The sequence below is a fragment of the Sminthopsis crassicaudata genome, chromosome 3, assembly GCF_048593235.1.
Source record: "Sminthopsis crassicaudata isolate SCR6 chromosome 3, ASM4859323v1, whole genome shotgun sequence".
Lineage (NCBI taxonomy): Eukaryota > Metazoa > Chordata > Mammalia > Dasyuromorphia > Dasyuridae > Sminthopsis > Sminthopsis crassicaudata.
The window spans coordinates 335,586,014-335,613,550 of record NC_133619.1 but is presented as its reverse complement, the minus strand read 5'-3'; the positions used below and the strand labels follow the sequence as shown (position 1 = coordinate 335,613,550).

The 27,537-nt window shown below is 38.7% G+C and overlaps 2 protein-coding genes across 5 annotated transcripts in view; one reads left to right on the top strand and one right to left on the bottom strand.

The window, feature by feature from the left end:
* The window catches only part of MUC4 (mucin 4, cell surface associated), a 70,660-nt gene extending 63,210 nt beyond the window's left edge, over positions 1–7,450 (top strand). For both annotated transcript variants that reach the window (XR_012488096.1, XM_074301508.1), the window contains exons 21-24: positions 1,585–1,649; positions 2,162–2,373; positions 4,675–4,840; positions 6,684–7,450. Coding sequence is in view for 1 of the 2 variants with exons in the window: in XM_074301508.1 (XP_074157609.1) it covers positions 1,585–1,649; positions 2,162–2,373; positions 4,675–4,840; positions 6,684–6,876 (636 nt within the window). In the remaining variant the exon portion in view is untranslated. The remainder of the gene's footprint in view (positions 1–1,584; positions 1,650–2,161; positions 2,374–4,674; positions 4,841–6,683) is intronic.
* A 3,256-nt stretch (positions 7,451–10,706) lies between these two features.
* MUC20 (mucin 20, cell surface associated) lies at positions 10,707–26,928 on the bottom strand. 3 transcript variants are annotated; one of them, XM_074301510.1, is made up of 4 exons: positions 26,770–26,928; positions 14,842–16,458; positions 14,159–14,250; positions 10,707–11,069 (listed from the first exon to the last, which is right to left on the bottom strand). In XM_074301510.1, the coding sequence occupies exons 1-4, from the start codon at positions 26,849–26,851 to the stop codon at positions 11,001–11,003; spliced, it is 1,860 nt and encodes a 619-aa protein (XP_074157611.1). In that variant the 5' UTR covers positions 26,852–26,928; the 3' UTR covers positions 10,707–11,000. The 3 variants fall into 3 exon arrangements, with proteins under 3 accessions (XP_074157611.1, XP_074157610.1, XP_074157612.1); XM_074301509.1 differs by having other exon boundaries at positions 14,842–16,473; positions 26,770–26,927; XM_074301511.1 differs by having other exon boundaries at positions 14,842–16,056; positions 26,770–26,927.
* Positions 26,929–27,537: the final 609 nt, after the last annotated feature.

Sequence of the window (27,537 nt, the reverse complement as noted above, 5' to 3'; positions counted from 1 at the left end):
TGGCAAGGTTGACGTATCTGCTTTTTAGTATGCAGTCCAGATTTGCCATAGCTTTCACTCCAAGGAGCAAGTGTCTTAATTTCATGGCTGCAGTCACCAAATGCACTGATCTTTGAGCCAAGTGTATAAATATCTGACACTGCTTTTAATTTCTTCTTCCTCTATTTGCCAGAAAGTGATTGGACCAGTTGCCAAGATCTTAGTTGTTAGGGTTTTTTATATTAAACTTCAATCCAGCTTTTACACTCTCCTTTTTCACCTTCATCAAGAGGCTTCTTGATTCTCCTTCACTTTCTGCAATCATCTATATATAAAAAGACAATGTTGATAATTCTCCTGGCAATCTTTGTTCTAGCTTTTGATTTATCTAGCCTGACATTTCACATGATATACTCTGCAAATGAACAGTTCAGTAAATAAGGTGATAATAAGGTGATAACATACAACCTTGTTGTATTCTTTTTCAAATCTTAAATCAGTGTTCTACGTTTGAATTCTAAATATTGCTGCTGCTTCTTCTTCTTCTTTTTTTTTTTTTTGCTGAGGAAATTGAGGTTAAGTGACTTGCCCAGGGTCATACTAGGGAGTGTTAAGTGTCTGAGGCTAGATTTGAACTCAGGTCCTCCTGACTTCAGGGTCTCCCTCACTCTCAACTTGTACTGGATGATGTTGGGGGAATAGGATTGCCTCACTTTATTCCATGTCCTCTTCCTCGTGAAGGTAAATTCAGTTCAAGAAAAATTTATTAAATGCCTAATGTGTGCAAAGCCACAGGCTATTAGTTGGGTTCATGAAAACCATTATTTATTCAAAAAGTTTGGGGACCTGAGTTCAAATCTTAGCTCTACTATGTGATCTTGGGCAAGTCACAATCTTTGTGGGTCTCATTTTCTCCATCTGTAGAATGAAGATTTTAGACTAGCAGACCTCTAAAAGCAAGTTCTTTCCAATTCCAAACTGATTACACTGTGATGTGAGAGCTCTCTGAACTCTAAAATCCTATCATCTACAGTGAAGTAACACTATGTAACAGGAAGAGCTTAGGGATTTGGAGTACTTTCTGCTCGGTGACTGTAGGCAAATCCCTTCATCCACCTGAGTCTCTGTATTGTCAGCAACACTTATCTTTCTCAGTTCTAATCTGACTGCTTTGTTACCCTGGGCAAGTCACTTAAACCTGTTTACCTCAGTTTCCTCATCTGTATAATGAGCTAGAGAAGGAAATACCAAACCATTCCTGTATCCTTGCTAAGAAGACAAGGGGGTCTTCTTGGAGTTGGAGATATTTGAATAACAACTACCAAAAAAAAGGGAGGGGGATTAAATCAAATAAGGTCCCTTCCAGCTCTAAATCTATTTTTCTATGATCAGTCATTGGCCTAGAATCAAGGGAGCAGCTAAACCAATAGTCCAGTTTCTTCCTGTAATATAACGTGTATGGTTTTATGGGTTTGGAGGAGGGGGGTTACAGGGAAGAGGAGGGAAAGAGGGGATGCAAAAGGAAGGAAAACCTAAGAGCGAGGGAAAATGGGAGGGAATCGTCTTCTCCAGTTAATGCTAACCCTCTGTCTGCCCACATCTCAGGTCATTTATAAGCTGGAGTCCCTAGAAGGTCGGGCTTCTCTGAAGAACAGCCACATTATAAAAATGTAGGTGCAAATTTCATATCCCTCTGCCCATACCTAAGGGTTTTAGTACTTTCCTGTCTTCTCCCCTACCCTTTTATCTTGATCTAGGCTTTCTTCTTTATCACTCCCTAAAGATAGCCTTGGATCTTAGAAAATAGTATGGTATTATGGAAAGAGATTTAGATTTCCTTCCTTCCTTCCTTCCTTCCTTCCTTCCTTCCTTCCTTCCTTCCTTCCTTCCTTCCTTCCTTCCTTCCTTCTTTCTTTTGCTTTTTTTTTTTTTTTTTTTTTTTTTTGAGATTTAGATTTTCAAAAGAGGACCTGGGTTCAAATTCTGACTCTTGACACTTGCTATCTATGTGACCCTCCTTTCTTTTTGGCATCTGTCATAAGAGTTTTGAACTAAAATAGTCTTGGAAGTCGCTTCAGGCTCTATACCTATGATCTCATCATCTATCTACCCAGATGCTAGCCACCATTGCACAACCTCTGATCCCATCCACTGAGAACAATTTGGTGTTCTTATTTCACAGCAATACCACAGGTCGGGTTCAGAAGTGGAATGTGACTGCAGAGTTCCAGTACCTCCCTCAGGGCTCTGTGATTGACTTCCTGAACAATAGGCTGATAGAAGCTGTCCAAGAGCTCTTCTGGAAACAGGATAAACCCTCAAGGTTTTCTAATCCACGGGAAAATGTGTCTTTTTTCCCTGTTACAAAGGAAGATATCCACAGTATAAATTTAAGTGAGTCATTCTGAGCTATAGGGGGAGGGATATAAAAGAAAATAAAATTAATCGTAATATTGTACTCTGCATTTAGGTACCAACTTGTGGGAGTTTTTTCAATTTATTATTATTCAAAGTACTGCCACCTGGGAAGGAGAGACAGAGAGAGGAAGGAGAAAGAAGAGGAAAAGAGAGAGAGAAAGAGGAGGAGAAAGAGAGAAAGACACACACACACACACAAATAGATAGGGAGATATCCAAAATGTCATAAGATGTACCCTCTGACATAACTCTGTCCCAAGACAATTTTAAATAACATTTAAAAAATCTTGAACAAAAATACATATATAGTAAGGGTTAACATTCCATCCTTGATCCATCCCCTCAAGGATCAATGGTCCTCCTCCCAGACTTCTGTAAGGAGAATGTTCTTTCCTTTTTAATGGAAAGGGGTACTTCACTTAGGTGTGCCCTGGAGCCAGGAGGACAAGATATTATCTCAGTGTCAAACACATGGTCTACTTGTGGTATGTAGCAGGCGGCAATTCCAGAGTATTGCAGAATCAGATTATAAAGTCATTGATATTTAACAAAATAAAAATAAACATAGATAACTGTAAATTTTAAAAACCAAATCAACATGTGGTCCATAGGGATCTTTATGTGGAGATTGTGGTCCCCATTTCTATTTGATTTTGATTCCACTAATATAGCTCAGATTGGAGTAGTTATTACCCTTCAATTAAATTTCTATCTTTCTTCTATTTATCACTCCACTTCCCAACGTCTGGAAAGGACATTCGAGAAAAATATTATTTCTTAATATTTCTGAAAAAATTAAGAAAGCTGTTTTTAACTGTTTCTATAAGAGCAAGTACCAGATCTAAAGATGAATTTGTCAAATTACTGGATTACTAGGAATCCAAAGGCATCTTCCAAACTTCCTCTTTTCTCAGAATCAATAAATCTTGCCATTGGCAGATCCAACTCTTACTTAGATAAGAATTTTCTCTGTAACATAAGTGGTTTATCCAAATTCTGAAAACTTCTAGTGCTGTGCAACTCACTACCTCCTGAGGCAGTCATTCATTTAGCTTGTGGCTCATCCTGCCAGTTAGAAATGTTTTTCTAGACATTAGGAGAAAACTACTAGTACCTCCAAATTGTTCTTTCTCTAGCATTCCATGGAACATAGCACCCCTTTATCATTACATAAAGTGGGGAGGGGCAGCAGAATCTATGAACTTAAATTTTTAAAAATTACATCTTTATTTTTGTTAATCCTAACCAAGATGTGTCATTGCTTCTATTATGAATTTTAAAAAATAAAACAATCATTATTCCAAGAAATCCACAGGCTTCATCAGACTGTCAAAGACATCTATGACACCAAAAAAACATTTCAAAGTCATGCCAAAGCATGACTTTTATTCTAAAGTGGGCTAATTATCCACAAGGTGAAAATCAGTGTCCACATATAAATGAAAAAACAATTTAGAGTTTTTGGGGGAAAGCAGTTGAGAGAAATAGAAAATATTCCCCTCATCCACTTTTTAAAAAATGTTAACAAAGGGCAAAAAATAATTGCCTGACATTTTTAATTGACTCCTCAGAAAAACATTGTTACTGAGATGTCATAAGGGTCAGCTAATTTCATGACAATAGTGTTATAAATATTATAACTGAGTGATTGACCAAGCAATGTTATAGCTCAGTTAAAAAGCATTAAACATTGTTGTGGAACGATGTTTATTGAGGCAAGGTTTACCTTTGTTCTCCCAATGCAATAAATAGTTTTTGACACACAAGTAGTCTCCTCTGGAGGGTCCTTATCTGGTGTCTATGGTTGTGAATGACTATTACTACCATATTGAATTGACAGTTGGGAGACAGGTGAAATCAAATGGAGAGTCAATGGGATTTTTCCACTGTAGTTAAAAACTTTTGGGTAAAAGTCATTGGTCTAATAGAAGGGTTATGGGACTGAAAGTCAGCTGGGTTCTATCTAGGTCCATCTCGGTCACTATGACCAAGTCTTTCTTCTTTTGGGACCATAGGGTCTTCAAAATGAAAGGTTTAGATTAGGTCATCTCTTGTTTTACTCTACAAAAAAGAAAGTCTTCCAGGAAGGAAGGAAGAATTTCCACCTCCATTCTGTGTATTTGCTAAAATAACTTGATAGTGACCAGCCTAAGCATAACAACAGCTACCATTTCCTTTGGGCACTAGAGTCATGGGAACATTCAGATGTCTGGTCTCCTCCAGCGTACTCTAATTTCATGAGTAGATGAAAAGTGTTCTTTCTGTTCTCTCTAATAGTTGAAGTGGAAGATCTGAAGAAATACTTCGACTGCAATGGCACTTACCCTGGTTATCATCTCGTCTACAATGACAAAACTGGCTTCTCCTGTGTGTCTCCCTGTTCTGAGGGCTACTGTAAGCACAAAGGTCTCTGCCAACACCTGCCCACTGGGCCGAAGTGCAGGTGAGAAGGGGCTGGCCATACAGAATGGGGGGAGAATAGTTCACAGTGATGGTAGGGACTTCAGGGAAGACCAAAGCAGAAAGCATCGAGGATTGTTCAATAATTTTCAGTCATGGCCCCATTTGGAGTTTTCTTGGCAGAGGTATGAAATGGTTTTCCTTTTTTTTCTCTGCTTAATTTCAAGAGGAGGCAAGCAGGGTCAAGTGACTTGCCCAGTTTTACCCAGCTAAGAAGTGTGTCTAAGGCAAAATTTTTATTCAGGAAGAGTTTTCCTGTCTCCAGGACCAGGGCTCTATCCACTGTGCCACTTAGCTGCCAAGGCAATGGGGATAGTGTTCTTTATTACAGAAATAAGAGGAGGTCAAGAGGAGTGTCACATGAGAAGCAAGCAGTCTGTGCTTGAGAAAATGGGATTTTATCTTAAGGGAAGACTACAGGCAAAGGTGAGGAGGGAGAGCATCCCAGGTGTGGAGGAGAGCCAATGAAAGTGAAACATTGTGAAATATTTTCTATGACTTTCATAGCACACAAAGTAAAGTCTTGCCATATTTTAAAAGCCCAATACCATCCCTCCTTTTTATACCCCAGGGTCTTGCACCCAAATATGCCAAGGATCCATGATTCTCTCTAGCATAAGAATTCTAGCTGTTTAGATTCCTTCCACCATTTCTAATTTACTGTGTTGGATTGTTGTCCAAGGTTCAGAGGAGTTAAAGGACTTGCACGTAGATAATAAATGGATATAGCTCTGGACTTGGAGTCAGGAAAATCAGGGATCAGATCCTGCCTCTTATATTTACTAGCCAGGACAAACCACTTAATTTCTCCCATCTATAAAATGGACTAGATGGCCTCTTTATGATCCTAAGTAGAAGAGACAAGCTTTTATTTTAGGTCTTCCTGATTCTACCTCCTGAGGTCGTTTCATGGCATAACTCTACCTCTTTAGCCTTGAACATAATAGGAATTTAATTATTTGTTGAGCTGAGGTAAATTGAACTGGGCCTAAATTTCCTACATGGATTCTATGGCTGGCTGGTCCCATCATGGCCTTAAGGTTGAATCCAACCTCTCATTCTGAGAGATGAACTCAGCTTATCCAAGAATGCCCACCTTCCTCTCCAACCTTTTCAGTTCTAGCAAGTGATAAGGAAGAGAATAGAAAAGTTCCTTCTTACTCCTTTTTTTTCTCTCTCTCTTTTTAATAAATACATTTTACTGTGTGTTTATAATCTATTCCTTCTACTCTCCCCTCTCAATACAATAACAAACACAAATAAAATAAAACTTTTATCATAAATGTGAATCTAGAGGTTTTCCTTTGTTAAAGATCTCAAATTTATCCTGTATATTTCTTGTTGGTACATGATTGCTTTTGTAGTATTTCATCTGGGGCAGGTAGGTAACATAGGGGATAAAACATTGGCCCAGAGTCAGGAAAACTTGAGTTAAGTCCAGCTTCAAACACTTATTAGCTGTGTGACCCTGGGCAAGTCACTCAACTACTGCCTCAGTTTCTCACCTGTAAACAGGATAATAATAGCACTTATCTCCCAGTATTGTTGTGAGGAACAAATGAGAGAATATTTGTAAAATGTTTGGTACAGTGCCTGCTAGAGTAAGTGCTTATATAAATATTAGCTATTATTATTATTAAATGAGATACAATTTTTAAAGTGGTGGCACATAATAAGGATTATTCAAATATTTATTTCCACCTTCCCCTACTGTTCCTTTGCTTTGATTCCTTAGCACTTGTGGTACCTAAAACATAGCAAGAGCTTAATAAATGCTTATTGACTGCTCTCACAATGACCCAGTCATTTTCCTCTCTTGTTTCCAGCTGTAGATCCTACTCCATCTACTCCCCATCAGGCAAGCGCTGTGAGCACTTGGGCATAAACATGGGAGCCTTCTTCGGGATTCTGTTTGGAGCTCTGGGGTTTTGCCTCCTCTTGGGGATTGGAATCTTCCTGATTCTTCGATACCGCCGAAATTCAAGGAATTTGTACTCTGTCAGTGATTCTCAAGGGTGAAAACCAAGGGCAAAGCAGAACCTGCTGCAGCTCAGACCTCGCCTTTACAGCTCGGTGATCTGGGGTTTTGGGAGAAAACATGGAAATGTTTCAGGATTCTGAGGGAGAATATCTAATGACTGAGAGGATGGACTGGGACAATGCGCCATATCAATATACACACAGGGAGACAAGCGGCAATGAGACATCTTTGTGTATGTACCCAACAGAACTCATTTGGGGTAATGGGTCAAGGCACTTTGGGTGATATTTTGCACATGAGACTCTTTGGGTTTATCTTTGAATAAATGAAATCTATTTAAATAAATTGTTCTTAGATTTCATGAGTTCAAAAGCTAAGGATTCCATTTCTGACTTTCCTTTTCACATCTTGGGCAACAAGTACAATCTACATGTCTCAAATGGGCCCTTAGTATTGTTGGTCCCTTCCTAGCCCACAGTCTCTATAATGGTAATTCCATATTTTACCTAAAGCTGATACGTGCAAAATCCTTCTATCAAAATGAGGTTTAATAGTCTTCCCCCTTTTTGTTCTGGACTGCCAATAAAGAGCTCTCTCTCTGTCTGCCTCTCAGTCTCTCTGTGTCTGTGTCTGTCTCTGTGTGTGTGTCTCTCCCTCCTTCCTCCCCCCTCTCTCCCTCTCTTTCTCCCCCTCCTTCTTTTCCTCCCTCTTTCCCTTCTTCTCTCCTTCCTTCCCTCCTTCCCCCCTCTCTCCCTTTTTCCCTCTCTCCCTTTTCCTTGCTTTCTCTCTCCCTCTCCTTCCTCCCCTCCCTTCCTCTCTCCCTCTCTCTCTCCTTCTCTTCCTCCCTCTTTCCCTTCTTCCCTCCTTACCCCCTCTCTCCCACACACATACTCCAATTGAAACATCCTGTTTCATTTCTCATTAAATGCTTAACAAAATCAATTTAAAAATAATAAGCAGGAAAGAAACAAGCACATATTTAATGGGCAGCCTAAATACTGACATAGAACAGCAAGATAGAGAAATGAGTTAGAAAGATTGGTTTGAGTTTTACAATTGAATGGGGTCTAGCTCCAAGAAGTCAAGGTGCCATTTTATATATTGCTGATAGGATGTCTTCATTTTTTGGAATCTTTTTATCTATTGTATCTAGAGAATTTTTGCATTATATGTATCTATGTGTATATATATATATATATATATATATATATATATATATATATATATATATATATATATACACATATATATGTTATGTATACATGTGTGTAAGTATAATTATATACATACAAATATATGTACATATATTTATATATACATCAAAAGACACAAGAGTAACTAGCCACTTACAAGATATCTATATATGTACAAGACTGATTTATATAAATAAGGATAGAAACCAAACCTGTGATCTAATTGGTACAAACACAGATCTGCAACTTATAGAATTACACAGAATGCCAGGATCACAATGAAATGTAGAAGCTAATTTCAGGAGAAGGGGCATGCAGGAGAAACTAGGTGTTGCTTCACAACAGGATGCAAGAGAAAAATACTCCATCTGTGATCCATTCTTAACAAAAATTCAATGATCACTTCTTGACCAAGCATTGACCATAAGTCTTACCACGACTTAATTGTGAGATTTAACCACACATAACTCCTAATTCCAAATTTTAAGGCAAGTACCTCAAGACTTTCTTCTTGATATAGTGCCAAGATCTGATCCCAAGTGAATGTTAAAGTATTACCAACTTTATTGGCATGTGGTCTGTGTCAGTATTTAATAAATAAAAGAAATAATTTATCATATACACACAAATGAATAAAGATAAGACTCTCCTAGAATAACATAATATTTTAAGTTATTGCTACTAATGACTTTTAAAAGTCATGATATGTTTTACAAGTATAAATGAGGTTAAAAAAAAAAAAAAACACTTGGTTTCTGCACTTTTGCTCAGACATATACCTACTTAAGTCATCCCTGGCTGAATTGTTCCAGTGTCTATCCCTGCATTTCCCTTACTCTCTAGTATACAGGTACACACACACACGTAGATGTTTCTTTTTCTTTTTTTTTGTAGATGCTTATTTCTAGTCAGTTTCTAGTTTCCATGGTTTTCACTAGCCCATTCCCTGTGATTCTTTTAATTTATCTTAAAGCTCTTTAAATTTCAGGGACCATGACCATTTACCTTGAAGTCAATTCTAGCTAAATACCAAGAATTGGTGAAAATCATGGCTAGGGCAGATGAGAGGAAGAAAAAGCAATGTTAATAGTGGGCTATTAGTTCCACATTATAAATTGATGATTAGCCAAATGATGTTGCAGTAGGTTTTCATAATTTAATAGTGAGAGTTGGTTATCATATGTTGACGACAGGTATGAAACCTTATTAGTCAGGGGAATGGGGTATACTTGCACAATAAATTTGAGCTACTCCTGTTTGGGGGGCTAAGGTGAAGTGGTTGGGATATATATGTGGATTATATGAGACTTATATTAGTGTTCATGTGTAACTCTTATCCAAATGACTATTTGGAAATTTGTTCTCTTTGACTAGGCAAATTCATTATAAAAGTTTTGTTGTTCTCTTTTTTTCCAGTGGGGAAGGGGGAGGTGATAGAAAAGGAGCTAAGGATAATGGGATCATATTCTTATCTCCTTCTCTGTCTGTATGAAATAGTTGGAGCTTCTTTTGCTGTTTACATTGGCTCAAGGTAGTTTACATTGTCTGTAGAGTTATAGGTCACATTTCCAGGATGTGGCTACCATTGTACACTTATGTAAGATAATTTGCAAACCTTAAAATATTATGTAAATGCAAGTTCCCAGTCTAAGTTCCTATGAGCCTATCTTTAAGTCCAAATTGTCTCACCTCACAAATGAGGGAACTGGCATCCAGAAAAACTAAAAACTTGTCCATAGCTCTTTCCAACAATGAGATAATCGATACCAGTTCCAATGATCTTGTGATGAAGAAAGCCATCTATACCCAGAGAGAGAACTGTGGGAACTGAATGTGGACCAAAAATAGAATTTCCATTTTTTTTTGTTGTTGTTTGCTTGAATTTTTGTTTTCTTTCTCATTTTTGTTTCCTTTTTGATCTGATTTTTCTTGTACAGCAAGATAAGTGTATAAATATGTATACATATATTGTACTTAACATATTTAACATGTATTACATTATCTGCCATCTAGGGGAGAGGATAGAGGGAGTGGAAAATTTGGAACACAAGGTTTTGCAAAGTTGGTCAATGTTGAAAAATTATCCATGCATATGTTTTGAAAATAAAAAGCGTTAATTAAAAAAAATTTTTTTTAACTTGCCCATAACCACCTAGGGAGATGTCATGAAGGACTCTATACCAAATTCAATCTTTTTCAACTGGACTATATAGATGACACCATTCCAACTTTACATATATATATATATATATATATATATATATATATATATATATATATATATACACACATATATATATGCACATATACACACATATGTGTACATACATGTATAAATGTAGATGCTTTACATATGTGTGATTTTGGGGCACTATATACATGTATAGCACATGTACATATATATTAGAATAGGAATTTATAATTAGTGTAAATTTCATGAGGACAAGATTCAGATGTTATCTAAACTTTGTATTTTCTAAAGCAAGTAGTACAATGCTTTGCACACAGCAAGTGTTTAATGCTTATTGAATTAAATTTAATTGAAACTGGAAGATTTCTTTGAGAGGGGAAATAAAATTATACATGCACAAAATCACAAAGTACTTGAATCCTAATTTCACAGAACCCTCTATGAGGGTCACCCTATTGTAATAGAATCACAACAGAATGCAAACTGGGGGAAAATGGTTCTTTATTTTAAAATACCCATGTATATACCCAAAGAAGTTTCTTTGATCTTCTGCCCAGAACCTCGAGAGTAATTCCTGTCTAGGGTAGATGTTGTGCTGTTCTATGTGAAGGTAGGGGAGAGAATGGCTTCTGTTAAGACCTTCCAGAAATACCTTTACACGGGAATGTCATCTATAATCCTGCTTGTTGAGACATAGATTATTAACAGCATTATCTTCTTTTTATTGAAGTTACTCTCCAGGCATCTGAGGCATCTCCAGGCCACTGCTAACAACTCCTTAACCCCTAGTGACCCGAATCAAGGAAATTTGAGTGTAGGGGACCTGTAGCAGCAGATCCTGATGAAGCTGCCAAGGAAAAAAAGTCGATTATTTATCCATCCAACCTATCTCCAGTGGATATGACCTTTCCACACCTTGATTTAGAGGCTGAGCCAATCAAATCTGCCTCTGAACTTCCCTTTTATGATATCATTTGGAATCACACCAATCCCTCGAAACAGTCTCATTTTGCTACTGAGAGTTTGACCTACCCAATAGTCTGAATTTATAGCAATTTTCCCAGACTACTAGGCCAATGCTGCCATTCCTGGCTCCCAGGAAACTACCTATAAAGAACCCTTAAGTCCCAGGGGGTGACAGACATGGTGACCTTAATTTTTGACCATCCCTTTCTTTCTTGTACAAGTCGCATCTGGCCATTACAATGTTTATTGAAACAAAAGCAAGAAGATACTCTCCCTATAGCACTGAATTGGAAACTAGACTTCATAGAGGGCACAAATCAAGGAACCCTGAGTTCTAATTACACAACAGATATGAAATTCCTTCCCAGAAACTTCTTGGTCTTTCTTAGCATACTTAATAGAAGTGTGCCATGGTGGAAAGAACCCAGCACTAGAAATCAAAAGACCTGGATTTGAGTCAAAAAGGAGAAGAAAATTACAAGCATAAACATTTATATAGAATTTATTATGTGATAGGAACCCTGCTAAGCATCCTTTACCAACATTATCTCATTTGATCCTCACAACAACCATAGAAAGAAATAAAAGAAACTAAAGAAAACAGAAATTAAGACTTGCTCAGGGTAATACGGTAAGTGTCTGAGGTTGAATTTGAACTCAGATCTCCCTGACTCCAGGTACAGCTCTCTCCATCCACTATACCGCCTCTAAAAGCTGAGGTAGATAAAGATTAAATGACTTGTTCAAGATTACCCATCTAGGAGGCCCTTAGGTGGTGCAGTAGATAGAGAACCATCCCTGAAGTCAGAAGGACATGAGTTCAAATATGACTTCAGACACTTAACATTTCCTGGCTGGGTGACCCTGGGTATCTCACTTAACCCCAATTGCCTCAGGGGGAAAAAAATTACCCATCTAGAAAGTGCCCGAGTTAGGGTTCTCCTGATTTCAGATTCCGTCCTGTAACCAATGAGCTACCTAGAACTGACTCTACTATCACATTAATTTTTGAGTATGAGCCAATCATTTCACTTCTCAGAGCTTTAGTTTCCCCTTCTATACAGAGATTAATAATGCTTATTATTGTCACAGTTTTGAAATGTATACCTAAACTGCTTTGCAAATTGTATAATATTTTATAAATGTAAAAGATTAATTATTGATTATATTGATGATGATGATGATGATTGATTTGTCCCCAAGATTTGTGATCTAAAACATTCATTTTAGCAATTTTAAGTGTTCCTTATCTGTAACCTTTCACAAAAGGAAAATGCACTCACCATTCAGAATCCCTAAGCTTCCTGCAGACTATAGTTCTTATATTTACTACTAAGGCCTTTTCCGATCCCTCCCAAGAGTTAGTGTTCTCTCCTTCTTGAAATTATTTTGTTGTGCTTTGCATGTATTTTGCATTTCTTTGTCTAGGCACATATTGTATTCTCCAAAGAAATGTATGTCCCTTGAGAATAGTTGCTGTCTGGTATTTCTAAAAATAGAGCCTGGAACATTAGTAGAAAGGTAGGAAACATGCATTTATTGAATACTATTACTAGGTGCTTTTCCAATATTTCTCATTTGATCTATGTATCAACTTTAGGAGGTGTGCTATTGAAAAATTCCCTAATTTTTTACAAATGAAGAAACTGAGACAAAGAGAGATCAAATGACTAGCTCAGGATTACACAGAAAGGTGTGAGTGTCAAGTCTACCTGATTCTCCTGAAGAATGAGCAACTGACTGACTATATGGCCAGAGAGAAACTCTTCTATTTCAAAATACCTTTAATTATTAAGACATGAAGCCTTAATCTATCTCTCCTCTCCTTCCATCCATTGCTTCTGCATTATTATTCTCTGCAGTACCAAGTAAATACAACCTTTTTCTATATGGCAGACAGACCTTCACATTCTTGTTTTCATTCAGGTTGTGTGTAAAACTCTATCCACTATGTAACCTAGCTATCTGCCTAGTGCTTAATAAATATTGTTAAGATGAATAACTTTGAAAGACTCAGGAACTCTGAACAACATATGACCAATCACCATTCCAGAGGACTCATAGTGAAACAATCAATCACCTCCAGAGAGAGAGAGAGAGAGAGAGAGAGAGAGAGAGAGAGAGAGAGAGAGAGAGAGAGAGAGAGAGAGAGAGATGATAGACCTAGAATTCAGAATGAAATTTTTTTGACATTGACAATAAGAATTTGTTTTGTTTAATTCTACATGTTTTTAAAAGAGGTTTAATATTCCTTGCTTTCTCAGTGTTGGAGGCTAGAGGGGATAAGAGGAAGAAAATATAAACCTGAAAATAAAGTAAAATGGAGGTAGTTTTTTTTAATGTATGTTGAATTGAATTGCTTATATATTATTTTAGATCACTTTCATATATTATTTAAGGTAGGTGTATATTCAGTGGAATTAAGTATTCCACTGGAATCCACAGGTTCTGACTCTGTTCTAGAAAGACAATTGTCAACAAATACTAATTGGTCAATATGTTTGGGTACTTTTGGATTTTTTTTTGTTTGTTTTGTTTTGTGTTTTTTGGGGTTTTTTGCTGAGGCAATTGGGGTTAAGTGACTTGCCCAGGATCACACAGCCTAGGAAGTGTTAAGTGTCTGAAGCCAGATTTTAACTCAGGCCCTCCTGACTTCAGGGCTGGTGCTCTATCCACTGTGCCACCTAGCTGTCCAGGGTACTTCTTTTACATGTAATAACTTACTTGCCATCAGAATCATAACATTCGCAGAGGCTGGATTTCTCCAAGAACAAGCTTAGGCCTGGGATAAAGCTTAACTTTCCTAGAGCTAAGAGTCTCTTATTGCAGCTCCCTATCCTCCATTGAGGACTCAAATGCCATTCACAGTTTCTTCTCCTATTCCTTACAAATCTTAACTTGAAGCTCCAGCAGCCTGTCTCTCCTTTCTGCTCCCCGACCCCCACATCTGCCTAGGGATGTCCCCAGTACCTTGTTCAAGAGCTCCTTTGCCACCTTGACATCAGTAAGGTCCAGAGAGGAGGACACAACCAGACGTAGGAGAAGAAAGCCTCCATCACGACCTATGGATCAGAGACAACAGAAAAATGAAAATATACTTTCCTACCAAAAATGCTTGTGTAATCCCCAAAACATAATAGAAAACTACCTTAATTAGCTTAGAATGTAGACTCCCTTTGCTCACTTTCTTCCTTTTCTATTTCTTTTCCTCTCTCCTATCTCTTTCTTTCTGCTTGAAAATTCCAGTTACTAGGAAGTTACTAGGAAGTTCTAGAGGCCAAGGATTGTGTCTTTTATCTAAATTTTTATCATAGTTGTGAGTGCAAGGTTTAAAACTCTTGGCTTTTCTACTGATTCATTGAGTAACTTTGGGCTGGTCACAGAAGCTGAATTTCTCCTCTATTAAATGGGGATAAGTATTTACTATAATCATCTGGTGCTTTGATTTTCAGGACAGTGGCAATGTGTTTTTCTATTGTTGATATTATTGCTAAGGTCTTGCCTGAGGTTAAAGCCTAGTCTCTGAAGGAATTTATCCCTATGATACATCGGGTATCATTGCAGGGATAAAAAGAAGAGGGCTAATAATCAGAGGGTGTGTTATATGTTTTCTACTAATTGTGGCAGAGGTCTCAGGAGGACAGAGCTCTTACCTCTCACTGTAGTCCCTTCTGGGGTGGTATAGACTGTATCTGAAGACTCAGCTGGGGAAGGGACTATGGCTATGGTGGACTTTTCCTCCATGGAGACTGTGACTGCACCTGGGACCTCAGTGAAGACCGCTGTCTCCATTGGAGCCGGGGTTTCTTCTATGGTAGGAGTGTAGATTGTCTCCAAGGTGTCAGTCACCGTTTTGGCTGTAATTTCTCCAGTGTGACCAGTGGGATCCAGGATCTCAGCTGCATTTGGATTTTCAGCTGAGGTTGGTCCTGCCATGGTGATTCTGTTGGGTAGTGTCAAGTCCTCCCCATTGTCACTGGACTCTTGTTCAGCTGAGGAGGATGCAGCTGATGTCTCCAAAAAGAGAGAAGTTTTAAACAGGGGTGAGGTCTCCTCTTCCACAGAGCTGTCCGTTGTCACTGAGGTCCCAGGGGGAATGGTGGTCTTAGCTTTAGTACTGATTGTTCCCCGGATGTCACGAGTTAAGGTCGTCTCCCCACCTGTAGGCTGTGGTGGTGACTCATTGCCAGACCAGCCTGAGGTCTCGGCAGAGGTCCCTGTCTCGGGGGTCCTAACCTTGGCTTTGGCATTGGTAAGAGCCATGGGCAAGGTTACAGGAGTCATCTCTGTTTTTTGGATGCTCTCACCTCTAGAGAAAGCATCAATGTGGTGACTTGTCAGCACGGTGGTTTCTGTAATAGGACTGAACGTAGTCAGGGTCCCAGGGAAGGCTGTGGTCCTGACTGGGGCCCCTTCTCTCTCTAGGGTACCACTGGCTATCTCTGTTATCTCGGTGAACTCAGCCAGTAGGGTGAAGGGAATTATTTCTTCAATGATGACAGCCTCGGTTTCAGGGGATGTCGTTATTCCAGAAGTCTTCCGGACAATGGTCCGGAAAGGGTTTGAGAGCTCTGACTCTGTGAAAGTGTCCGTGGCGGTCATGAGATCAGTGAAAGTCGGGGTTTTGATGCTGGTTTGGTTTTCTGGGATGCTGCTGTTCAAAGGGGAAGTCCAGGGATGGCCAGTCACAGAGTTTACATAATCACGGTGTCTTATAGGGCGGTGTCTATGTTTTCCGTGATTTGGGTGGGATACAAGAGGAAATGGGTATGTCTTGACCGATGATTTCCAGACTACTCTTTGGAAGTTACTCATCCCAGGCCAAGCATGAGCTGAGGCAGGAGATTCCATTTTGGTGATTTCTGCTTCTGCGGCAGAAAAGACCATTTTCAAGGTTTGAACTTGGTTAGGAGTCTTAACTATGTCTGTCCCTGATTCTGAGACCATTGTAACAGAGGGAAAGGTGGGGTCAGAGCTCTCCAGTAGGGTCATGGTATCTGTTTTATCCTGGGTATCTATTATTATCAGTGTCTTCTTGGGGGAAAAGGACTCTGCTATCTTGGTCTCAGCTTTGTAGGCAGTTCTGGCTAATGCCAAGTTCTCAAAATCCAGAGATGTTTTGGATTGCAAGGGAGTATGGGTAACAGCTAAGGTCTCATAAAGTTGAGTAGTCTCAAAAATTCTCTCTGAGGCAGTCAGTCCTCCTGGGGTCACTATTATTTCTGGGTTGCTGGCTTTCATTAACAGGTCTGTGTTGCTGTCATCTGGACCTGTATTGAATGAGACTGTATCTGGGAGATTATTTCTTTCTCATAGCCAGGAAGATGAAACAACTTTATAAATGTTCCCTCCTTTATTTTCTGAATAACTGGGGAAACAGGGCCCTTGTTTTCACCTCTATTCAGTCATTCATTTATCAAAACATGTATTAAGTACTGGGGGAATTACAGGATTAGCAAAATGACAAAGCTCTGTCTACATTGTACATGTGTACAAATAGAGAAGGTGCACAATCTGCTAAAGACTTCATCAACAGACTATTAAAAATAAAACACTTTGTTCAGTTCTACAAACAGAATCCACCCTCAACTAAATTGTGATGTAAGCAAAACGTATTCATTATTTCCCCCTCTCTATACCTTGCATCTTTCTTACATATTCTCTCTCTCTCTCTCAAACATACACACACACACACACACACACACACACACACACACACACACACACATCCCTTTTCAGTGCAGTGACAATGGCCGCCTTGCTTTTTTGTGGAATAAGACACTCCATCTCCAGACTTCAGGCATTTTCAGTGGCTGTCCCCCAAATCGGGAATGCTCCCCTTCCTCATCTCTACTTCCTGGTTCCTCTGGCTTCCATCAAATGGCAGCTTAAATCCTTACAGGAAACCAATCCCTGTTCATTCTAACGTCTCCCTGTTAATTATTTCCAATTTGTCCTGCATTTAGCTTGTTTGTACATAATAGTTTGCATTCCATAGGCTTCAGCAGACTGCCAAAGACACAAAGAAGATTAAGACACAAGTCTATAAACCTAATAGCAACTAAGAGCAACAAATACTAATCTACATTGGTAAAGATAATTTCCTCTTTGGGGGTCTTTTATACCAATAAAGCCACATGTCCGATCCAAAAAAAAGAAAGAAGGGAAAGAGGGGAGAGATAGAGAGACAAAGAGGGAGACAGAGACAGAGAGAAACACAGAGAGACACAGAGAAAGACAGAGAAACAGAGAGACTGAGAGGGGGGAGAGAAAGAGAGACAGAGAGAGAAGAAGGAGAGAAAGAGAGAGAAAGAGGGAGAGACACAGAGAAAGAGAGAGACACACAGAGAAGGAGACAGAGACAGAGAAAGAGAGACAGAATCAGAGAGATAGAGAGAAGTCATTAGGCTGGAGGGGATATTTCAAGCAAGTGGAAGAACCTTGAGAAACATACTGATCAGATCACACCATCCAGGCAGAAAGTCAAGTGTACCTGTCTCTTTATGCATGAGTTTCTCTGTCTATGAAACCTATGGAAGAGTTACTGAACCTAATCCCATAGGTTTGCTATTCAAATTTAAAATCAAAAATAAATCTGTTTATCATTCAAAGGCTTTCATAATATACCCCCTCTACCTTGCCAGTCTTCTTACACCTTTTTAACTGCATTTCCCCCCAACCCCTCCTCCAAGTAATCTTGAATCCAGTAGCATTGCCTTTTTGTTGTTTCTTATACAGGACACTCCATCACCAGGCTAATCAATCAATCAATAAACACAGTGCTGAGGGCTACAAAAAACGAAAGACAAGCTGTTTGTTCTTCATGCTTGGAATCCTCTTCTTTATCATTTCTTCCCTTCTCTTTCCCTGGCTTCTTTCAAGCTCCAGCTAAGTCTTACTTTCTATAGGAAGATTTCCCCCCAGCTAGCGTTTTCCCTGTTGATTATCTCCAATTTATTCTGTCTATATCCAGTTTATACATAATCCCCTTAGACTGTGAGCTCCTTGAAAACAGGGTCTATCTTTCAGCTTCCTTTGTATTCCTAGTGTTTTGCATGGTACTCAGCACATATAGTAAGGAAAATTAATATTATGTTACATTGTTAGATGCTATATATATATATATATATATATATATATATATATATATATATATATATATATATATATATTACGCTGTAACCATTCTTTCCCCTATTTTGTCAAAATCCCCTCTCTTATCCTAACTCAAAAGGAGACCTCTCCCAATCTGAACTGAGGTGTGGTTGAGAAGTAATTACTTTGAGTCCCAGAGCACCTGCTCATTCATTAACCAGTAGGACCCCATTTCTGTTTACCCCTAAACACAGAACCAGCTTGGGCTAGGTCCCTCCCAGGGGACAACTTCCTTCTGCTTTTCAAATTTAGAGGTGACTTGATGTTAAGGAGAAGGCTGGATGGGGCAGAGAGAATGGATTTTGGGTTTTTCCAACCAAGATTGACAAGATTCTCAGAGCCAAAAGAAGGTTGGTTGACCCATTCAGGAGACTTTTAAGGGGAATCTCTTGGGGAGTCAGCTCAGAGAAATTACTGAAGAAGATGTACTTCTTCCCTTGTTTAGTGATAGGTTTTTAGGACTAAAAGGAACCTTAGATCCTTTAATTCATATGAGGAATGAGGAAAAAGGTCAAAACTTTCCCAAACCTCCTGTTTCAGCATACAACTGTTTCAATAGCCCTAAAGCCCGATCTGGAGCAGATGCTGACTTAGTCCTAAAAAATGATAAACTCTAACTTCTCTGCCCTTCTCTCCAGACCCCTGCCTACTCAACACCTCAAGAATGCTTCATACCCCCAAACCCCAAGATTTAACACCTGGCTTTTCTCTCCTCGGTCTAGCTTATTTCTAAAACTCCACATTCCCTCTTCTAACTCTGTGACTGTGTTATTTGTCTGTCCTCCTAAAGAATGTTCTGCCCCCCTTACTCTTGCTTTTAGTTTCCCTGGCTTCCTTTAGGCCTCAGCTTAAATCCCAACTTCCGCCTTTCCTGACACACCACCCCAACCCCACCCTGCTTCCCCTTTCAGATCACTCACATATGTTGTTGAATCATTTTTTAGCTGTATTCAACATTTATGAATCTCATTTGGGGTTTTCTTGGCAAAACTGTTGGAGCAGTTTGCCATTTCCTTCCTTCTCCAGCTCATTTTACAGATGAAAAAACCGGGGCAAATAGGTTTAAAGTGACTTGCCCACATAGCTAGGGCCACACAGCTAGTAAGTGACTGAGTCTGGATTTGAATTCAGGAAGATGAATCTTTCTGACTCCAGGCTCAGTATTCTATCCTATCCTATCCTATCCTTCATCACTTAGTTGCCCTAATATACTCTTTAAAAAAACGCTGTATATAGTTTGCGTGTTTCTCGATATTTACGTTCTCTCTCATTAGAATGTGAGTTCCTTATGTTCAGAGGGCAACCAAACAGCACACCCTTTTATTCAGTAATTCCACTAGTCTGGATCTCAAAAACATTATTTAAAAAAAAAAAAAAAAAAAAAAAAGGTGGGGTGGAAATACCCATATGTACAAAAATATTTATAACAGCTTTGTTGGTGGCGGCAAAGAATTGGAAATTGAGGGGTTGCCCATCAACTGCGGAATGATTGAACAAGTTGTGGTATATGAATATAATGGAACACTATTGTGCTATAAGAAATGATGAGCAGGCAGATTTCAAGAAAACTGGAAAAATTCACATGAATTGATGCTGACTAAAAGGAGATCACTGTACGTTGTAACAGCAAGATGAACATCTATAATAAGTTGAGCACTTCTTAGCAGCACAATAATCCAAGACAATTCTAAGAAATTCATTTTGAAGAATGCTATCCATATTCAGAGAAAGAATTATGGAGTCTGAATGCTGATAGAAGCATACTATTTCCTTCTTTCTTTTTGTGGTTTTTCCCTTTTGCTCAGTTAAATCCTATTATTATCCCATTTAACAGTTGAGAAACTGAGGCAGGTAGAGCTTAAGTCATTTGCCCACAAAGCTAGTAATAATAATACTTAACATTTATATAATGCTCACCATGTACCAGGCTCTGACTAAAGTGCTTTCAATTATAATCTCATTTGTTGCTCAAAACAACCCTGGGAGATAAGTACTATTATTATAACATTTTACAGTTGAGAAAAAGAAGCAAATAAAGATTCTCAGTTGTCCAAGGTCACACAATTAATAATAATAATATCTAACATTTATATAGTACTTACTATGTTCCAGACACTATGCTAAATGATTTACAATTATTATATCATTTAATCCTCACAACAACCCTGGGAGGTAAGTGCTATTATTACCCCATTTTACAATTGACAAAACTGAGGCAGATAGAGATTAAGTCACTCATCCAGTGCCACACAACTAATAATAACATCTAACATCTATATGGAACTTACTATGTACCCAGCACTTGTCAAAATGATTTCTAATTATTATCTCATTTGATTCTCATGATAATCCTGGCAGGTAGGTGCTATTAATACCCCATTTTACAGCTGACAAAACAAGCAGACAGAAGTTGTCACTCGTTTAAGGTCACATAACTAGTTCGTATGTAAGTCATTAGACTAAGGTCACATAGCTAGTTAGTATGTAAGTCATTACACTGTCTAATTTTGAACCAGACCCCACTCTCAATCTACTATAGATTCACCTAGCTGATAGGATTTGGAGCTGTGATTTCCCTAGTGTAGGATGAGGAAACTCCCTCTTCCAGACCCTTTCCCAGTCACAGAGCACTGCCCAGGGTACAGAAGTTAAATGATCTGCTAAAGTTGCAGAGCCAATAATTGTTAGAAATCATACCCTCTTGGCTTCAGAGCCAGCCCTCCTTCCAGTGCCCCGTGCTGCCTCTGGAACAGTAGGGGGCCACCCTCTGCATTAATAATAAGTAGCAGCAGCAGCAACAAGCTCCCTGTTCCTCCCACCCCATCAGGTGCTCCTAGCTGCCAACATCCTCAGCAATCTGAAGTGTGCAGACTTTTACTTACAAAGTTAAGCAAGGTGGTCCCAGGACCACCCTAACAGTCTCCCCATAATGGAGTGTGTAAGTTTATAGAACATATTTATGGAAAAATAGTAACAATATTATTCTTCAAAGGTTGATACAATTGTAGCCCTCAATCAATACTTAGTTTACTCCCAGCTTATTTTTTTCTCCCTGATAATAATCCTCCCCAAAATAATATTTAGCTCTGATCCTTTCTGTATAACTTGTCAAAATTATTTCTAATTATCTTATTTTATAGCTTCAATCCCAGCTTCAAAGGGGTCACCCAAAATCACTCTCAGAAAGACTCTTTGGAGCATCCCCTTCCTTCTGATCAGATTGGGGTCCTTGTTCTCCCAAATGAACCTAACTCATGTTAGAATGTGTGTCTGGGTTATATAATGGTGCCCATTTTTGCTCTCCCTTTTCCTTTCTTCCTCATTGCTTACAATAAAGTTTTCATTGAAGTGATTCCCATTGTTCATCACTGAACCCCTTAAGCAGTGGGGATGTCTCTGGGGTGTCTGGGAACCCAGATAAGGACTAAATCCATCTACAGCTGGGAGAATAGGACACTATAGCTTCAGTTGGAGAAAACAAGGGTGGTTGGGGGGGGCCCCTATGTTCTCCCAAGAGAGATTCTTATGCCAGCAGACTATCTCAAAACATTATTTTGCTCCACTGGCAAAGAATCTCAGCATCTAATATAAATGCAGGTTAGGGAAGATACAGAGACAATCCCACAGTGCTCATTTCCATGGGGCGAGCTTCACATATATATCAGGTTTTTATGTCATTTCCAGGTTCTTGTTCCTGCTTTATTCATTCATTCATTTTCAACAAACACAGTCAGATACAGAGCTGTGCTGTATGCTGGGAGAATCCCCAAAGTTTCTATGAATCCTGGAGGCTACCTTCCTAGAATTTACAAGCACAGCCACAACCAATGCTACTTTTTGTCCTGGGAGAACTTGCCCCAGGACAAAGAATTTTAGAGTCTGCTAAAGCTCTTTTTGTGGTGGTAAGGAATTGGAAATTGAGGGGATGCCCATTGGGAGTGGCTGAATAAGTTATGGTATATGAATGTAGTGGAATATTATTGTTCTATAAGAAATAATCAGCAGGATGATTTCAGAAAAGTCTGGAGAAACTTATATGAACTGATGCTAAGTGAAATGAGCAGAACTAGGAGAACCAGCAAGATTATGTGATGATCAATTGTGATAGACTTGACTCTTCTCAACAATGTGATTATCTAAGGTACTTTCAATAGACTTGGGATGGAAAATGCCAGCAGCATCCCGAAAGAACTATGGAGACTAAATGCGGTTTGAAGCACACTATTTTCTTTCACCTTTTATTGTTTGCTTTCTCATGGTTTTCCCCTTTTGTTCCGATCTTTATTTCACAATATGACTAATATGGAAATATGTTTAAAATGATTATACATGTATAACAATTATCAGATTATTTCCTGTCTTGAAGAGAAAGGAGGTAAGGGAGAGAGAAAGAAAAATAATTTGAACTCAGAATTTTACAAAAATGAATATTGAACAATGTTGTGATTCAGGCAAATTCCAATAGACTTGTGAAGAAAAGAGCCATCCGAATCTACAGAGATAAAACTATAGCTATTGGATGTGAGTCAAAGCATAGTATTTTCACTTTTTGTTGTTAATTGTTTTTTTTTCTCATTTTTTTCTTTCACCTTTTGATCTGATTTTTCTTGTGCAGCATAAGGAATATGGAAATATATTTAGAAGAACTGCACATGTTTAGCCTATATTGTTTTACTTGCTATCTATGGATGGGAGTCAGGGGAAGAAAGGGAAGAAGGAGAAAATTTTGGAGCTCAAGGTTTTGCAAAGGTGAATGTTAAAGACCAATATTTGCATGTATTTGGAAAAATTAAAAGCTATTAAAATATTGAAAACTATTTTACATGTAATTAAAAAATAAAAGACAATTTTAAATAAATAAGTAGACAAATAAATAAAGGTCTGGCTGATTCTACTTATATTATCCAAAGGGAAAAAGACTAGAAGGGTGGAGGGGAAGAAGGGGACTAAGCTGTTCAGTTTCAACAATCTGTCAAAAAGAGTATTAGACTGGGAGCCAAAAAGAGGAAAGAAAGAAGACAAGCATTTATTAAGCACCTACTATATACCAGGCACAAAGCTAAGCATTTTACAAATATTGTCTCATTAGCTATTTACAACAACCCTGAAAGGTAAATACTATTATTAGTCCCATTTTACAGTTGAGGAACTTAAGGCAAATAAACTATTTGCCCAAGATCACCCACCTAATAAGTGGCAGGAATCAAACTCAGATCTTGCTGAGCCTAGATTTGGCCTGGGTTCTGATGCCAATTCCAACACTAACTCTGGGCCTCTGTAGAATAAAAAAAGTGAACAAAGTAGCCCTAAGATCCTTTCTATGAATGTGTACGAATATAAGCTCCTAAGGATGGGAATGTTTCAGAATTTTTTTTAACATCTCCAGCCACTAGTACAGTATCTGGCAGATAGTTTACAATTAATACATGCTTATTGTTTGAAGGAAAGACTATGAGTTGGGACTCCATTTGACTCCATGGTGTCAGTTTCAATAAAAATTGAATGGACTTTTCTCTGGGATCTTGGATAAGTTATCCCCTTCTTTTATACATACATACACACACACACACACACACATATATATATATATATATATATATATATATATATATATATATATGCAGTCTTTTCCTGCTCTAACATGATATTGGAGGGTTAACAAAGTTGATTATATGCCCTCTTTCACTTTCCTCCCCAAAAAAATCTGGGCTTGGCTATTAGGCTACTACCTTCATCCCTACCCCCATGTATTAGTGTAACCAGGGACTCAATTTTCCATTTGTGTTCTCTGATGCAAATGAGAAGAAAAAAACCTGACTTTCATAGCACCTATTTATCTAGAAAAAACCCTGCTACTTCTAAAGGGAAGGGGAAGAACAATTTCCAAAGCATCATTCTCGTTATGTCCCAAAGTCTTTGTCACTCCATAATGGAGTGTCTCTCCTTCTACCCCCATATAGATAGAAGTATATATGAATGGGGCAGCTAGGTGGTGCAGTGAATAGAGTACTAGCCCTGGAGTCAGGAGGACCTGAGTTTAAATGTGAACTCAGACACTTAACACTTCCTAGCTGACAAAACAAGCAGACAAGTTGTTTCCTAGCTGTGTGACCCTAGGAAAGTCACCTAACCCCAATTGTCTCTCAAAAAATAAAAAATCCAAAGCGCACGCGCGCACACACACACACACACAATTAAAAAAAAAAGATACTTATTTCAAATGGGCAGTTAGATAGCACAATGGACAGAGCATTGGCCCTGGAGTCAGGAGGATCTCAGACATTTACTAGCTATTTGATCCTGAGCAAGTCATATAACATTGTTTGCCTCAGTTTCCCCATCTGTAAAATGAGCTGAAGAAGGAAATGGCAAAGCACTTCAGTATTTGCCAAGAAAACCCAAATGGGGTAGGCAAATCGAACACACCTGAATCCACTGAACAATAAACGATTAGTCTTTTTTTTTATATTCCCCACTTTTTACTTCTTAAACAAACAAAAAGAAAGATCAATATTTTATTGAATTGCACTAAATTTAATTGAATTTGAGAACATCCAGGGATCAGTTAAAAATTCTCTTCTCCCATAATTATATTTTTATGTGTCTCCTAGTTCCATTCACACACTCCCTTGGGTATTGAAAAAATAAGGTTCTTTTTATCAGGGTCTTAGTTGTTATTTAGTCTTTTTTTAGTTAGTTTGTGACCCCATTTGGGGTTTTCTTGGCAGTGATACTGGCACGGTTTGTCATTTCCTTCTTGAGTTCATTTTACAGATGAGGAAACTGAGGTAAACAGAGTTAAGTGACTGGTCCAGAGTCACACAACTAGTAAGCATCTAAGACTAGATTTGAACTCAGAAAGGTGAGGCTTCCTGACTCCAGGTCCAGTACTCTATCCACTGTTCTACCTACCTTCCCTATTAGGATCCTAGATTCACCCTTTAATCCCATATTAAAACTCTATTCCCCCACCCCCAGCCTCTGCCTCCCAGTGATTTCATTCCTGACTCAGATGCTTTCTTGGATTCTGTCCACAGAAAGTTTCTCAACTTGCCTTCCATACGTACAGTTCCCTTGAGCCTACGAGTTGCCCAAGCCCTAAATCTCTTTCTCATGCTTTCTGAACCTCATCATTTCCTGAAAGCCCTAACTTTCCTCCTAATGACCCCTACCAATGTTTCCAGCTCATTGGGTAACACCATTTCATTTTCCAGATACTATTGTTTGATCAATCAACTATTCATTTTTGTTTCTATTTCCTGTCACCTGGGTAGACTCTTATAATCACTTCCTCACCAGTCTTTTCAATTCTACTCATTTCCCTTTCATCCAATCTATCTTTCTTATAACTCCCAGAGTAATCTTCATTATGCATAGCTCTGCCTCTATCATTTCCTTATTAAAATATTTTTAGTAGCTCCCCATTACCTATTGAATAAAATTCAAGTTCCTTTGGCATGTATTCAAATCCCTTACTCTCTCAATCAAATAGCATTTTCACAACCCAAGTATTCTGAATTTCTCCAATCTTAACTCAGATTTAACTCAGTCTCAGTCTCAATCTCTGTCCTCTCCTCTCCTTTCCTTATTTCTTTCTCTACTCTCCTCTCTCTCTCTCCTTCTTCTTCTTCTTCTTTTCTCTCTTTCCCCCCCTCTCTCTCTGTGTCTCTGTCTCTCTCTCTCTTTCTCCCCTCTTCACCTGCTAAATCTCTCTCCCACTATATAACCTACCTCTCCCAATCTCCCAAGTAACATTTGGCTTTTCACAAATCAGGTTAAAGGAAGCCAGAGCACAAGAATAGCTTTGGAGGAGATAGAAGGAGGTTTAGTTGCCTTCTCCAGCTTCAGAGATCCTGAATTCTTTCTTTAATTCTTTCTTCATGAGTCCATATATAAGCACATATTGATCTGGATTCTCATTGAGCTTAAAATAGTACCTGGAGCATATGTGCCAATAAATAAATACTTTCTTTGATTCTCTGTGTCTATAATATGTCTCTTCCTCCTTCCCTTTCTTTTTCTTTCTCTTTCCCTCCTTCCTCTCTCTTTTTCCTTCTTTCTTTCTCTTTCCCTCTCTGTCTCTGTCTCTATCTCTGTCTCTCTCTCTGTGTCTCTCTCTCTCTCTCTCTCTCTCAGTGTATCTCTATGTGTCTTTCTCTGTCTCCCCCACACACATTAAATCAGTCTCTCAATCTATCCACTTTTCTATCTATCTCTGTTACAATAAATGGACAATTCTTAAGGTACTTTTGTGCAGTGACACAGATTCCTCCATCTCTCCAGCTTGTATACATATCTCTACTCAACTTTTAAAGTATTATATACATGCAGAGACACAGGTACACATACAATCACCCATCCATGCCCACACTTACAAGTTCAGGAGCTCACACAGTCTCAGAAAAAAAGACAATTCTTGCTCTTACCCGTGCTGCTCGGGGTGGTGACCCCCACCACACAATGTAAAAAGAATAGAAGCACGCCCAGACCCCAGAGCAGGGGGCCCATTGTCCCTGCTGCCACAACCTCTGTCCGAGTTGCCCTGTTCCTTCTCACTGCCTCTTTCCTGTTTCCTTAATGAGCAGTAGGTGGGGCAGCCCAGGTGTAACTCCACCAGGCTGCCCAAACTGTTGCTTCCCACAGGCTGGGCCCAGTTGCTCTCAGAAGTCTGGGCACTGACCCATTTCATCTCCTGCTTATTTCACCACCCCCCATGGTTCCTATGTCCACTACAATTATAATTTCTCCTGTTTTATGAAATGAGGATAATGATATTCATCCTTTTTATTTCCATGTCCTAGAAAGGTGAATAAGTCAGAAAACTATTTTTGACAATCATTTTGAGCAAAGAAAATAGGTTGGAGGAGAGTCCTTCTACAGTTTCTGCTAGACTCCATTAGAAAAAAATGGGCATTCTTTATGAATGTGGGAGTGGGATGGGGTAAACTGGTTTCAGACGAAAACTCACATGTTCCAAACTGAATTTATCTTTCCCCAAAACCTCCTGCTGTCAAATTGTCAGTGATATCACCATTTAGCCATTCTCTTACATGAAGAATTTTGGGATTATTTTTGATGATTCCTTCTCTCCTACTTCTCAAACCTTATTGATGATAACTCCCATCAACTATGTTTCTTAAATGTTTCTCATATTCATCCCTTCTCCTTATTTTTAGTTTTAAAGATTCCTCTAG

What these genes read in the sequence shown, in the direction of transcription:
- MUC20 (XM_074301509.1), bottom strand. Translation starts at nt 26,851, where the DNA reads ATGGGCCCCCTGCTCTGGGGTCTGGGCGTGCTTCTATTCTTTTTACAT. An exon ending in CACCACCCCGAGCAGCACGG is followed by an intron (nt 16,474 to 26,769) that starts GTAAGAGCAAGA and finishes TCCCAGATACAG; the next exon opens with TCTCATTCAATACAGGTCCA. An exon ending in AGAAGGGACTACAGTGAGAG is followed by an intron (nt 14,251 to 14,841) that starts GTAAGAGCTCTG and finishes TCTGATCCATAG; the next exon opens with GTCGTGATGGAGGCTTTCTT.